The 12,500-nt window shown below is 33.5% G+C and overlaps 3 protein-coding genes across 3 annotated transcripts in view; 1 reads left to right on the top strand and 2 right to left on the bottom strand.

Annotated features, from left to right (window-relative positions):
- Window positions 1-2,118, top strand: part of LOC133181030 (glutamic acid-rich protein-like) — a 10,466-nt gene extending 8,348 nt beyond the window's left edge. The window contains exons 10-12 of the mRNA XM_061315559.1: window positions 7-102; window positions 338-478; window positions 1,211-2,118. Coding sequence (XP_061171543.1) covers window positions 7-102; window positions 338-478; window positions 1,211-1,278 — 305 coding nt within the window. The 3' untranslated portion in view covers window positions 1,279-2,118. The remainder of the gene's footprint in view (window positions 1-6; window positions 103-337; window positions 479-1,210) is intronic.
- Window positions 2,119-3,927: 1,809 nt separating this feature from the next.
- On the bottom strand, window positions 3,928-8,705 carry LOC133181031 (uncharacterized). The gene is made up of 3 exons (XM_061315560.1): window positions 7,001-8,705; window positions 5,380-5,712; window positions 3,928-4,576 (listed from the first exon to the last, which is right to left on the bottom strand). The coding sequence occupies exons 1-3, from the start codon at window positions 8,166-8,168 to the stop codon at window positions 4,296-4,298; spliced, it is 1,782 nt and encodes a 593-aa protein (XP_061171544.1). The 5' UTR covers window positions 8,169-8,705; the 3' UTR covers window positions 3,928-4,295.
- A 148-nt stretch (window positions 8,706-8,853) lies between these two features.
- The window catches only part of LOC133181035 (dual oxidase maturation factor 1-like), a 6,926-nt gene continuing 3,279 nt past the window's right edge, over window positions 8,854-12,500 (bottom strand). Inside the window, exons 4-10 of the mRNA XM_061315565.1 lie at window positions 11,761-11,859; window positions 11,525-11,678; window positions 11,105-11,319; window positions 10,851-10,967; window positions 10,150-10,307; window positions 9,829-9,977; window positions 8,854-9,744 (exon numbers count right to left, since the gene is read on the bottom strand). Of these exons, the coding sequence (XP_061171549.1) occupies window positions 9,705-9,744; window positions 9,829-9,977; window positions 10,150-10,307; window positions 10,851-10,967; window positions 11,105-11,319; window positions 11,525-11,678; window positions 11,761-11,859 (932 nt within the window). The 3' untranslated portion in view covers window positions 8,854-9,704. The remainder of the gene's footprint in view (window positions 9,745-9,828; window positions 9,978-10,149; window positions 10,308-10,850; window positions 10,968-11,104; window positions 11,320-11,524; window positions 11,679-11,760; window positions 11,860-12,500) is intronic.

The raw sequence follows: 12,500 nt of genomic DNA, 5'->3' as shown, positions 1-12,500 counted from the left end.
TTTAAGCACAAGATGCCTTGAAGATTGTTCATCCACTCTGTAAAGTTGGACCATTATCAGAAGCAAGCAAAGCTTGCAAGGCAAAGGCCAAGAGATGTGTAGGTCAGTAAAACAAAAACACTCAAATAAATGTTTCAGTACTAACTTGTACTGTAGATTGTTCAAATTATAAAGGCTTTTTGTGCTTGACTAAAAAACAATTTTAACTTTCTTTTTTTAGTTTTCTTACATCATACTTTATGGAATATTCAGGATATGTTGTTTTCATGAATACTATATTGACACATTTTTGGCCTCCGACTTTAAATGAGATAAAAAGATAACATTTTTTTCACAGAATTTCTACAGCCTTATAAGCCTCGGCCTGAGACAACTGCCATGACAGCCCGGAGACTGGTGACAGGGGCTCTGGGCCTCGCCCCTAAAATCTCCAAAGAACAGCGGGAACTTGAGAGAAAGAAACTAAAGGAGGCTAAAGGTGAGAATCTGTACACTAATTAATGCTAGTAGCCTGATTGTCAGTTATACTAGTAGTAATTATTACATCAAGAGAGACAACTCCCAGTATAGTAAGAGTATATTAAAGTACTGATACAGTTCTGAAACAGAAAGACAGAGTCAAATTAATAAAGTTCATGATTTTATAAACTTCACAACCCTTGTAGATTTTCATAGGATTATGATAATAAGATTTAGAAATTCAAAAATTTAAAAGTAATATGAAATTAAAAAATAAATATTGTAAACAAGATATAGATACAGGGACCTTATAGCAATGCTGAATTTAACAAGTTCCAATTTAATCTGACACTTCCAGAAGTAAACAGACATCATTACTCAGTGGATAGTACACATTTAACAATATTCAAAATTTTAAAATTTTCATTTTATTTCTGTAGAAAAATCTTTAAATAACTCTCTTTTGATTGAGTTAGAATGTGTACCTTTGGACCAATACAATTTCTGTACTCTTTAGCATAAATTCAATTTAGGTGCTTCCATTTGAGACTTCAACTGACAGTAAAGTAAAACTGATAGAAAGGGTCACATGATCCTGCCTAAAAAATGAAAATAAAATATATAAATGATATAATTTCAGAAAAATTCTCTTTTTCATTAAGTGGCCAAAAATTTGGGGGAATATTGCTTTCGTTTGCTGGATCCTTTGGAGCCTTATGTGTCTGATTCTATTACACTATTATAATTACAGAAAAGAAGAGAAGTGACAGAAAGCAGAGAGAGGATATGTGGGAAGGAACAATTTCTAACAATTCCTGACCAAACCCTTGACTGGTAGACAATTCATAATATCATAACAAAGTACAAGTAAAGCAAGAAAAATTAGTGTTCCATGTGGAACTGATAAAGAATTTTAAAAAATATATATTTTTAGCCTAAATTTTTAACTTTACTTTTAGATATGTACATTTTTGAAACATCAAATTTGTCAGGTCACACACATCTAGCATAGCACTTGGTTAAATAAGAAATAAAATAAGTATTAAAGATGGCTGACAAGAAAAGTGAAAATGTCTTTTATTTGAACAGAATTAGGAATTTGATGAATGAATGCTTTTCAAGATAGACTTTGCATATTGGTACAAATTTTAAAAGAAATGAGGTTTTATGAAATGTGTAAACTTAAATGCAGCTGACTTCTAAGTTTTCATGAAGATTTAAATCTGATACATGGCATCATAATGCTCAGTATTTGATTTAGAATTGCTGAGAAATTTCAGAAGATTCAGTGTATTCAATCTGAAGTGATACCTTAAAGTTTTTAAAGTGGTAGATCATTGGTGGCACTGATTCATCTTCTATTTATAAAATCTATGCAGTTAAACTGCTACGGTTTCCTACACACTTGTACAAACTGTTATGTTTCTGATCATATTTATGTGTTTTATGTTTTAATTCAGCTTGCATAAAATGTTACATTTTTTAGTAAGCATAATTTCACAATTGCTCAGGAGAATGTGTTGTTTTATGGATAATCATCTGCATTTCATTATGCTGGAGTTTTCTTAAAATAATCATATGTTTGTCAGTTTATGCATTAATTTATTTATTTGAAGTTAGAAAGATGGAGATAGGATGTGATATTTTTATATGACTATGTGAAATTCTCTTTAAAAAAAAATAAAATTATCTTTTATGTTAAAAAATAGTTTTCAATTTTCACTTGAAAAGAAAGGTTATACCAGTTGCTGATTATTAAGTATTAACACCCCCCCCCCCCCAAAAAATGGAAATAATTCATAACTCTTTGCATTCAGAGACATCAGTTGAGTTTGTATTTACTGAAATTTTTCTAAATATCCATTATCACACCATTATAACATTCTCTTCCTTAAATTATTTGTATTTTATGTCAGTAAATGTCAGTGAAGTTTTAATTTTACATTGCAACACAAAGTATGAAAAATAAAAAATTTGTTAATATATGTAAATGTAGCCTTAACAGAGATGACAGTAATTAAAAATCTCTTTGGTGAAATATAACTGTAATGTGAAGGCTGTACTGACTCTGCGGCTTAACTCGTCTGAAATTGAGGGAGCCCTGCCTGCTCTACCTCAATACTAGAAAAGCTAGCTCATTAGCAAGGTAGTACAACTTTTCTATATTTTTACTGTCCTCTACATAACTATAGTACATTATACATAATGATATGTATAATTCTTTTCTTTTGATTTGTGTTTTGAATTTCAATATAACAAAAAAAATTGTCAATTGTGTTAAATTTTTCTTTTTTCAAATTATTTCGGTGAAATTTAATTAAAAATGTATCACCTCATATGGTACCAAAACTAGATAAAAACGCCCCAGGGATCGATCTTTACGGAACTGAGTACACAATTTATTGATTAAATGTCTACCCTTATCATTGATATGTATTCACAACCTGATCAATGAATTTAAATCTCAGTTGTCTACTCAAGAAAATAAACGACAATTGTATGTTTAACTTATGTCAGCTCCTGTAATAAATGCCTCTGATAGGGGAGTATATGTATAGCTGACAAATGTTTGTACTTGTAAGATCTTTCTTCATTGAAATAATATTGTATTTGATTCCTATTTGTTCCCTTTTATAGATGAATTACATTCTTGAATTCTTAAAGCTAAACATGATTCAATTACTTTTGATGCATGCAAAATTAATATTTGTATTACTCAGATAAGCAAAGACCAAAACAAGTACCTTGCAGAAATACAGAATACGTGTTAGGTATTGTGGTATGAACTGATTGAGATAGTTCGTAATTCAACCTGTCACAGAAGGCCGAATATTTGCTGTACATGTGTAATATAATAAAATATCTCCTCAGTAATTGCAACTGGTGATACAAGGCCGTAACTACCAGTGAAGCAAATGCCTCATTAAAATTTTAGAGTTTTCTGAAAATTGAAAAAGGCTTTACTTTGATCTGAAATTATTTGCGTCTTTGTACTAAATTCATTATAATACTTTCAACTTTACTTTCAATTTCAGACAATCGATCATCTCACCAGTGCTTTATTATAGTTTAGAAAGCATGTAAAAAATAATTCAAAACATGTGAAAAATTTCAAAGATTTAGTCTTTAATGTACGAAAACCCAGGTTTTGAGACCCACCCCCCCGAATCCCCATCAGGGCACTACCCTCGACCCGCTTGGGACTCGGTTGGCCCCCAGATTCCTTGCCTCACTAAAAATTTTAGCCTAGTTACGGCATTGTAATATGTAGGCATAGATTCACTTTGGTATGGCAACTGTTGATTTTGCAAAACAACTGACTGCTAATCATTTGTAACAGTATAAGTTTTTGCCTTAAAGCTGATTAACCACTGGGGTTGCATTTCTTCTGTTTTTATTAAGTGTCAAAATTTAACAAGCTTCAACATCATCATTTCTAACAAAACTTTACATAAATATCTGTATAAATATAAAATACATAAATATAAAAATTCAAAAATAGCACATACATCTTATTTATTCCCTTTAAGATTTACAATCAATTCTATATAGTAAACCATAGATTTTCTACCATACAGAACGTGTGCATACATTACATGCCATAGCTAATGTGAATTGCTTTTGAAGACTTTCACACATTCTTATAAACATTTTATTCCAAAGCAATACATTTTTAGAGATCGATGAAGTCGAGACATGGTCCTTTAGTCATTCAAAAGTAAAACACCCCCAAATGACCCAATAAATATATGTATATAAATTTACCAAATTGTTTTATACATAATATATTATTTTGAATCGTATGACATTTCAAGAAACGAAGGATCCTGTTTATTTTAATACCGGTGTGTATAAGCAGAGTAAGTCCTATAACTGGCCCCGTACACGGGTTTGCTTTTGGTTCTGGAGTGTTCTAGAGGTCTGATGGCCCTATCGTGTTTGTACTCTAACTCTTCCTCGTAACTGATGTCGTGTTCCTGCGAGAGAGGCCGGAAGGTGTTGTACGGCGAGGAAGCGGAAGCTGCCAGCTTGTTCCGGACTGCCGACAGGACCTCGCTCGTGCAGTAGGCAGTGTTCACGTCGGCATTTTGGTCCTTCGTTGGTAATTCTAGTAACTCTGAAAGTTATTAAAATGTAGATTGAATAAATAATGAAATGGCTATTTAATGCGATTAGCATGTGCTTTTGTGTTGAATGTTCTTCATATAATATTACCAAAAGAGATCCATCTGTAACCAAGTAAAACATTCTGTACAAATATTTATTGTTGTTTATTAAATGGCTCAATAAAGATATCTATAAATAACTATGTGCATTAATGCCATGACATAATATTTTCCAAATCCTTCCAAAAATTGACAAGCATAACATGTCAGATATATTTGATAATTTCTTTTTAACCATTCTATAAACGTTATTATGGTTCATCGTGGGAAAGACAGTTCCATTCAAAGCATAAAACCGAAGTCACACGGACTCCTGTAATTGGATATAATTCCCACATAATACGACTTCAATTGTTTAAGCTGTTAAAAGTCCCCTGATTGAACAGCTTAAATTTTGCTGATTAATGAAAATCAGCCTGTCTACCAGCGCGGATTTAATCAGTGGAAGAAGATTTATCAAGATGACTGATTTTTTTACTCGTGACGTCACATTGTATAAAAAGCTGACTTTACACAAGTTCACAAGAAGTTCAATTCAGAAGATAAGATTTCATTCATGCCTCTCTGTGGTTTAAAGTATAAAACTGTATATCATGCTGACATAAATGTTATTAAAAATGGAACTGTTGACATTTCCTTACATATGCACGAAAAAAAAATCGAAATGTAAAATACCTATTTTACTTTACTCCTGGTAATGCTAGGCGAGCATTGTTACTATATATAGATCTTCACTACGCGCCTAAGTTCTCACCTAGCTCAGGGTCTCGACCTCCGTTGACGCTGCCAAAGGAAGTGTCTCTCAGACTAGACGTCGAGCTGGTCATAATTGGCGTACCCAATGTCTTCCCACGTTTGACGACCGTCTTAAGGCGTTTGATTTCGTCATCCTGGCGCTGCAAGGTTGCTCGGGCTGTTTCTAAATCTGTCCGTAGTCTGGTGCACAAAGCAATGGCACCTTTAGCCACATAGGTTGCAGGTACCACAGACGATGACAGCGCACTTTGAAGCGTCTCCTCGTTGAGGAGGGTAAAATTAACAGTTTCAATAAGCTCCTGTCGTTGCTCCTGGGATAAATTTTCCCTTTCTAAAAAATACATTTTTGTTGAGAGTAATTTTCAGCATAATTTCATTCGAGTATATCAAGCTCGAACATTCCAAAGTCTATATATCATTTCCATATTGCTTATCGAGATCCCTGCTGTTATTTCTCCTGGTAGACAACTTGTGAATTAGTCGTTAAATTTATGCTTACAATGATTTTTTGTTTGTGGTAAATTGAAGCTCTGTGACTTTAAACTACCCTCAAACTCTTTCAGGGGATTTAACAACTAGAATTACGTACTGTGAGATATTTGAGAATAACAATACTTGCCTATTAGAAAATAACAATACTTACCTATTAGAAAGTAATACTTGCAAGGATATAAATAGATTATATCTATAAGATTATATCTGTTAAAACCAGGAGTACTGTATTTCTATTACTATCTTGGGTAGATTCACAGTCAATGTTGTAACATTTTCATCTTTAGAAAAAGTAAAGGAATTTAATACTAATAAAAAGAAATTAAAAATGTTCAAAAACGAAATACAAGTAGTCGTAAATTATTTAAAAGATTTTTGCTAAATTATTGCATCCAGTTTCATGTCTCAAACATACAATGAGTAACGTTTTCTTAATTATCTTGTCAAAAATGACAAGATACTTGTATAATGGACGCCTTGAATTATCTACCTTATTTATAATTTTCATCAAAGGAACCATTAAAAAAGCCGCAGGATAACATTGGTTCACCTTACATTTTGTTACACCTTGATTTTTTTTTTCCTGAAGCCTTTACAAATCGATACGATCTATCGCACCAACAGTTAGATCGCGTTTCTATGTCCTTTAAAAATGGAATTTGTTTCATCTATCTAAGTAAACACTTCCAAACATTTCCTTGTTAAATGGGCGTCGTTTGCTTTAGATTAGCAATAAAGTGCCGTTCTTTTATGAGCAATGCACTAAGATAATATTCACTTTACATAGATCATAAAACTACGAATTTTCTTATAAAAGCATGTCCAATGGACTATATGAAAGGACGAAGACATCTTTTTCTAAAGTAGTTTGCAAATATAATTCTGAAGTGAAAATTGGAAATATTCAAAATCATTATAAAGTCTTGTAAATGACTTTGTATGTGTATCCCCGTTACAGGAATAGATCGTATCTAAAGACCAATCAATTTTCATTTGAGAAAATGTGTTATATGCATTTATTTGTAATAAAGTCAGCATCAACACCCTCTCTCTCTCTCTCTCTCTCTCTCAGACACACACACACAAACACTAGCAGAAAAAAACCAATTAAAGGAAATGCGTTATACCTGTCGTTAAAACGTACTCCAGTATGTTGTACATTTGATCATGATTGCTTCGAGCATCCTTTGGCACTACAGTTGCTAGCAGTTTAAACGTTTCTGCTGTGAGAACCCCTTTTCGGACCATTTCAGACATGTACGTATCAACTATACGACATGCCTTTTCAATTTGACCATTTTCTGAACTGCACGATTCTTGGACTATATCTCGTAATAAAGATGGCGATATAATGCAGAGATCTTCTGCAGAGAGTTTACTCAATAATTCTCCAGCAGATTTGACTAGAAGTTTTCGACATTTGCAATTATGTGACGTCGCAACTCTTATCACCTTCGTTAACCAATCAATCGTTATAACATCACTGTACAAAGATTCTTCAGGTAAGACGGTAATGATATTGTCCAGAGCTTTGGATATCTCTATCTTCTTTGGTGATTTCCCACGAGGGGATTTGGCTGGGCCTTCCCCTGATTCAGTGTTTTGAACTCCTTTCTCATCAGATTCCTCGCGATCGATCAGTACTGAAATATATGACGTAGAGAGTTCTGCTAGCAAAGTCGACTGGACTCCTCGGTCACGCGCTCCTATGACCAGCTTCATGAACCAGTCCAAAGGAAGACTCAACAAAGCTATGATTGTCTTATCTTCGCGTCGTTCTGACGATTGCTTCAGAATATTTGTCGGTGAATTAAATTTTGTTGGCGGTTTTAGCCAGCATTCAATAAGAGCTTCGCAACAGACATTAACAATACCGGAAACGTTTGCTAATTCTCCTACTGCGGATGCGTACAAAAGAAGTGACGCAATACATGACGTAGAACGACTCATTTTAGTCGACGTGATAGTGTCATTGAAAAATTTCTCAGCCATATCAATCAAATTGCCTTCACCTTTCATCTGTAAGAATTCTGCAGCGCATCGAACTTGCACAATATTGTTTTTGGTAAGGTCTATCTTCATGTTGTAGCAGAAGTCAGCCACGATGCTGAATATTTCCGGTCCCCCAGGAAAGCCAACTAATTCCACTTTCTTGACGTCAGCACTATGTGCAAGCTTGCAAAAGTACTCCGATTTTGCATAAAGCGGAAATTTGTGGAGCTTAAAAACTTGCTCATCTACTGTCACCGTAAGATCAGAAAGGTCCCCACTTTGGCGGAATTTTGAAAAATCCATGTTTATTTTCTTGTTTTCCTGTCTCTTGCAAAAGTATCAAAAAGAGCACATGTGTTCGGCAGATAAAAAAAAAGATCTCCAATGAAATGAATAGTTCACTAAAATGTGCACCATAAACTTGGGGCTATTTAAAACAACGCGCTTTGCATGCTTTCAATATCATGCGATCAATATATGTGCTTTGTTAATCCGTCTTTTATTAATCCAATTTTAATCGTCTACAGCAGGAATTAGTCTTCCATAACAACAAAACCATTCCAGAGTAAAAGTGGACCAGTCGTTCAGTATTAACATTCAGTAAAATGTATCACTCATTTTGTTATTTGATCGTGCCGAAGTAACTTAACACTCTCCACTTGCATACAATCATGGCACGTTGTATGTCTGACAAAAGATTTTGTTTACAAGATACGGGTACTTACAAAGTTGACCCGCGACTGCAGGCTTTAACACGATCGAACATTTACACAGCTTTAGTTCGCCAAACACCCTAATACAAACAGTAAACAGACTACTGAATAATTCATCCTTTTCTATTTATTACTTTGTTGCTATATCAGTGGCTATCAATATGGAAGAGTTTAAAACACATCTGCTCACCCGATCGGTCGAAAACAGAAGCTCAACATTCTTTTCTTTTAGAGTATTTTAAAAATTTGATAAAAATCAGAAGACAAGTCATGTGTATATAATACATTGCTTTATTATATGCATGCTTAGGACAAAAAACATTTCCGAATTTTTCGGTAAGAATTTTTCATCAAAAAAGATTTTGGACACCATTGCAAATATTTGAACACCAGAAAGTTGCACAAAATCCAACATGAATGACAGTTCGAAAGGCGCTAAGAGTTGTCGGCGTTCCCAATAAAATAGGAAATTATAATTAGCATACTCTTTCCAAAATGTTTGCAATTTTACACAATATTCTATATAAGGAAAATGAAAAATTCGGAAATTCAATTGTTTTAAAAACTTTAATTTCTTCCTCCTTGCTAAATTACAGTGAACTGTTACAGGCAGAATATTACGTTTTGCTTATAAATAATGTACATTGTCAACAAAGCATAACTATATGAAGTAACAGCTTGTGCATTGTAAAAGGTACATACATTTATATGAATATACAGATCGAATATGATGTATAATTAAACATTGATGAAATTATAATGTTTATTGAATTATGGTTTTTTTTTAATCCTGGTAAAGATTATATCATCATTTTGTTATCTATCCACCTTCAAATATGTGATATTTTTTTTTCGCTTGTTATCGCAATGAAATTTTCTCACATAGCACTTCATTATAAGGTAAAAATTAAAAAAAAAAAAAAAAAAAACAGAAAAGAAAATAGACTATGAATGCGACCTCTTTAAAAAAATATTTTAAAATAATAACATAGAGGTATACATTTAAAACCTTTTGTATGACTTTTCTTTATACATGTATATATCCAGCATTATACGGCAAATTTCAATTCAAAGACTCCTGTCATTTCACTCTTGTATGGTAAAGTACTTTTCGGCACGTTATGATCTAAGTACGATAACTCTTTCCAAACTTGAACTTTTCGTCCCTAAAATAATCAAGACATTTCAATAAGCATTTGTTTTATTTTCAAAATGCAAATTGTTATATATCATGTAGATAATTTATTTACTTTGTGTTGTCATAGAGTTCGTTCATCTCAAGCTGTTGGTCTGGAACAGGTGGGGGCGCTCGTCGTCTTGGTCTCTGCAGACGTTGAGTCAGACCACGTGATCTGCGCTTTTCAAAATGAGATTCCTTCGGGGGCTTCGCATGGAATACCTGTATTGTTTATAAATACGATATATTAAAGTACACCATAAATTAATTAAGTAACAACATTTTTTCCTGGCCCAATGTATGTACATCATTTCCGAAAAAAAAAAAATTGTATACATAGGAAATAATATGAAGAAAATAATTTCTTTTTTTTTTCGGAGTTTTTGTTACCCACCGGAGCTTCATATATTTCATCATCATCTTCTTCATCTTCTTCTACATTAGAAGCAGCTGACGATTCTCTAGTGGAATCACTTTGTGCTTCTCCATTTTCCATACGTTTGAGTTCCATGTCGTCATTCTGTTTCTGAGCCTTGATTGGCTCGAATGTTTCTCCTGTGTTTTCAAAAAACCAGAAATGACAGGTCCCACAGATGGTGAAAATACAAACAACATAAGTAAAACATGATTACAGCAAACACTCTTATGATCAATTCACGCTTACAGCATTCCCTGAAATTTTAAGGACAGATGCTACAAACAAACTTTTTTTTCAAAAATCATGAAAATAACAACTAAATACGAGAATATGTTTATACATCGCATAAAATTTCTTGTTCATTTCAAAGTTTCTTGATAATACCCTGTAAAGTAATAAAAATGTATAGATTTATAAGGGTATTAGAAAAAAGGAAGAATTTTTAACATTATTTTAGATATTAATTTAATATGTGGATAATTTAATAAGTTCAAAAATATATATCAATCACATGCATCATGCATCAATTTTTTTATTGTAGCATGTGTCCTTAAAACGTATTATGAACTAATCAGATATAACAAATTACGTTTCACGAATCAAATTTGTGGTCCATATCTCTTCGTTAAAGGTGTGTTTTACTGTATCAGGTAAAGAGTAATATGAAAAGAAAATACTGCCTTCAATGAATGTTTCAGCTTGCAAGGGATCGACTCCAAAGAACGTTGTAATAGCTTCTGGATATCGAAGATCCAGTACCCGGATCACTACACCCAAAATTATACACAATATTCCTGTAGATACAAACAAAAGATATATTATTATATAAGTTATTTTTGCCGAAAACATACAAATATGCGAGACTTTGACATCGAAGATTCTATAGAATCATTGTTTAATAACGCTTTGTCCTCTTCAAAATGAACCCAACCTGTGAATAGATTAACGTAAAAACAAGGTCCGTAGTGGAACTCCAGTCTGTGCTCAGCACTGAAAGGAATCTCTAACTCAAAGGGGTTCCGATGGGTGACCCACGTGATATTAGCTGACACCATAATGGCCCCAGTCAACATCAGAAGGTAGGCGCCGTAACTCAACAGGATAAAGAACAGGATGATTGTAATGATCCATAGAGGGAGCGCTAACCTGTGGAATATGAATCCAATTCTTATTACAGGAGAAATTGTTTTTTAATAAAAATAAAAGTTAGATCTTTAGTCGATTTGTGTATAATCGGTAAATAATATTTCAATACAGTAGTAAAGTAAGCAAGTTTTAAAAAATATTTTTTATGTTCACGATTTATTGTTCTGCAGTTTAAAAAAAAAAACAAACAAAACCTTGCCCTTACCACATCAGGATATGGGCGTACCACCCTGCTTGTCTGTAATGACGCCCCCATCTGACCCCCTCCCCGTCAAATATAAAGTACTCAGCAATCCAGATGATTGGTAAAGGCGTTCCTCGAAATTGACGGGCACGAAACTCCTGGTTAAATCGGCCCGCTACAAGAATTTTTCAAATGAATTAGAAAATGTTGAATATCTGTTTAGTAAGTTTTTATGATGTATACTGCGTCATACTTACCAAATATTCCAAAACCAATTCTCCCTTGTTCCCAGCGCCAGTCAAAGTTTTCGTTGAAGTTGATGGTCTCATTGAAAGATCCCCGATTTTCTCCTTCCGCTGGAAATTCATACCAGAGTATTATTATGTGAAATTTTGTGTTTTGTGTATTTTAGCTGTCTTTTTTTTTACCCATTTAGAAAATGATTTACGCAGTATGCTATTTATTTATTCGTATATCCCAGTGATAAAGCGATTTGGGGCATGTTAGGTGAATAGTACAAAATATTTGCACGGACCAAACTGTGTATGAAATTGAACAAAAATTTAAAAAGAACTATGAAATGTCAGTAATTAAACTTCTGTTTTAGCATTCCACTGGCAAGCAGTAAACAAGAGGCCCATGGGCCACATCGCTCACCTGAGCATATTGGCTAGGAAAAAATGGAAAAATCAGTTCAGTATTGAAAAGTTTACCGGGGGGGGGGGGGGGGAGGGGGGGTTGAATTTTAAACTACATGATGATGCTTTTATATAAATATAACAAATGGCTTTCCTGTTCTTGAGCAGAAGATTTTTTCCCATATTTTCATTTGTAAAAATTTGATCCCCCATTGTGGCCCCCACCCTACCCCCAGGGCCCTCATTTGAACAAATTTCATTCTACACTACCCAAGGATGCCTCCATATCAATAATCAATTTGACTAATCATGGCTTTTCTGTTCTTGAGAAAAAGATTTTTTCCTATATATTCCTCTGT

Source organism: Saccostrea echinata, unplaced genomic scaffold, assembly GCF_033153115.1.
Source record: "Saccostrea echinata isolate AGI-Se365-2 ecotype Australia unplaced genomic scaffold, CSIRO_AGI_Sech_v1 ptg000008l, whole genome shotgun sequence".
Lineage (NCBI taxonomy): Eukaryota > Metazoa > Mollusca > Bivalvia > Ostreida > Ostreidae > Saccostrea > Saccostrea echinata.
Note: the sequence above shows the minus strand (reverse complement) of the source record. Positions and strands in the feature narration are given on the sequence as shown.

Excerpts from the sequence above, each read along its gene's own strand:
- LOC133181031 (XM_061315560.1), bottom strand. The coding sequence starts at position 8,168 with ATGGATTTTTCAAAATTCCGCCAAAGTGGGGACCTTTCTGATCTTACG. Across the intron at positions 5,713-7,000 it reads GGAGTACGTTTTAACGACAG|AAAGGGAAAATTTATCCCAG; the intron begins GTATAACGCATT and ends TGTATTTTTTAG. Across the intron at positions 4,577-5,379 it reads AGGTCGAGACCCTGAGCTAG|AGTTACTAGAATTACCAACG; the intron begins GTGAGAACTTAG and ends AATAACTTTCAG.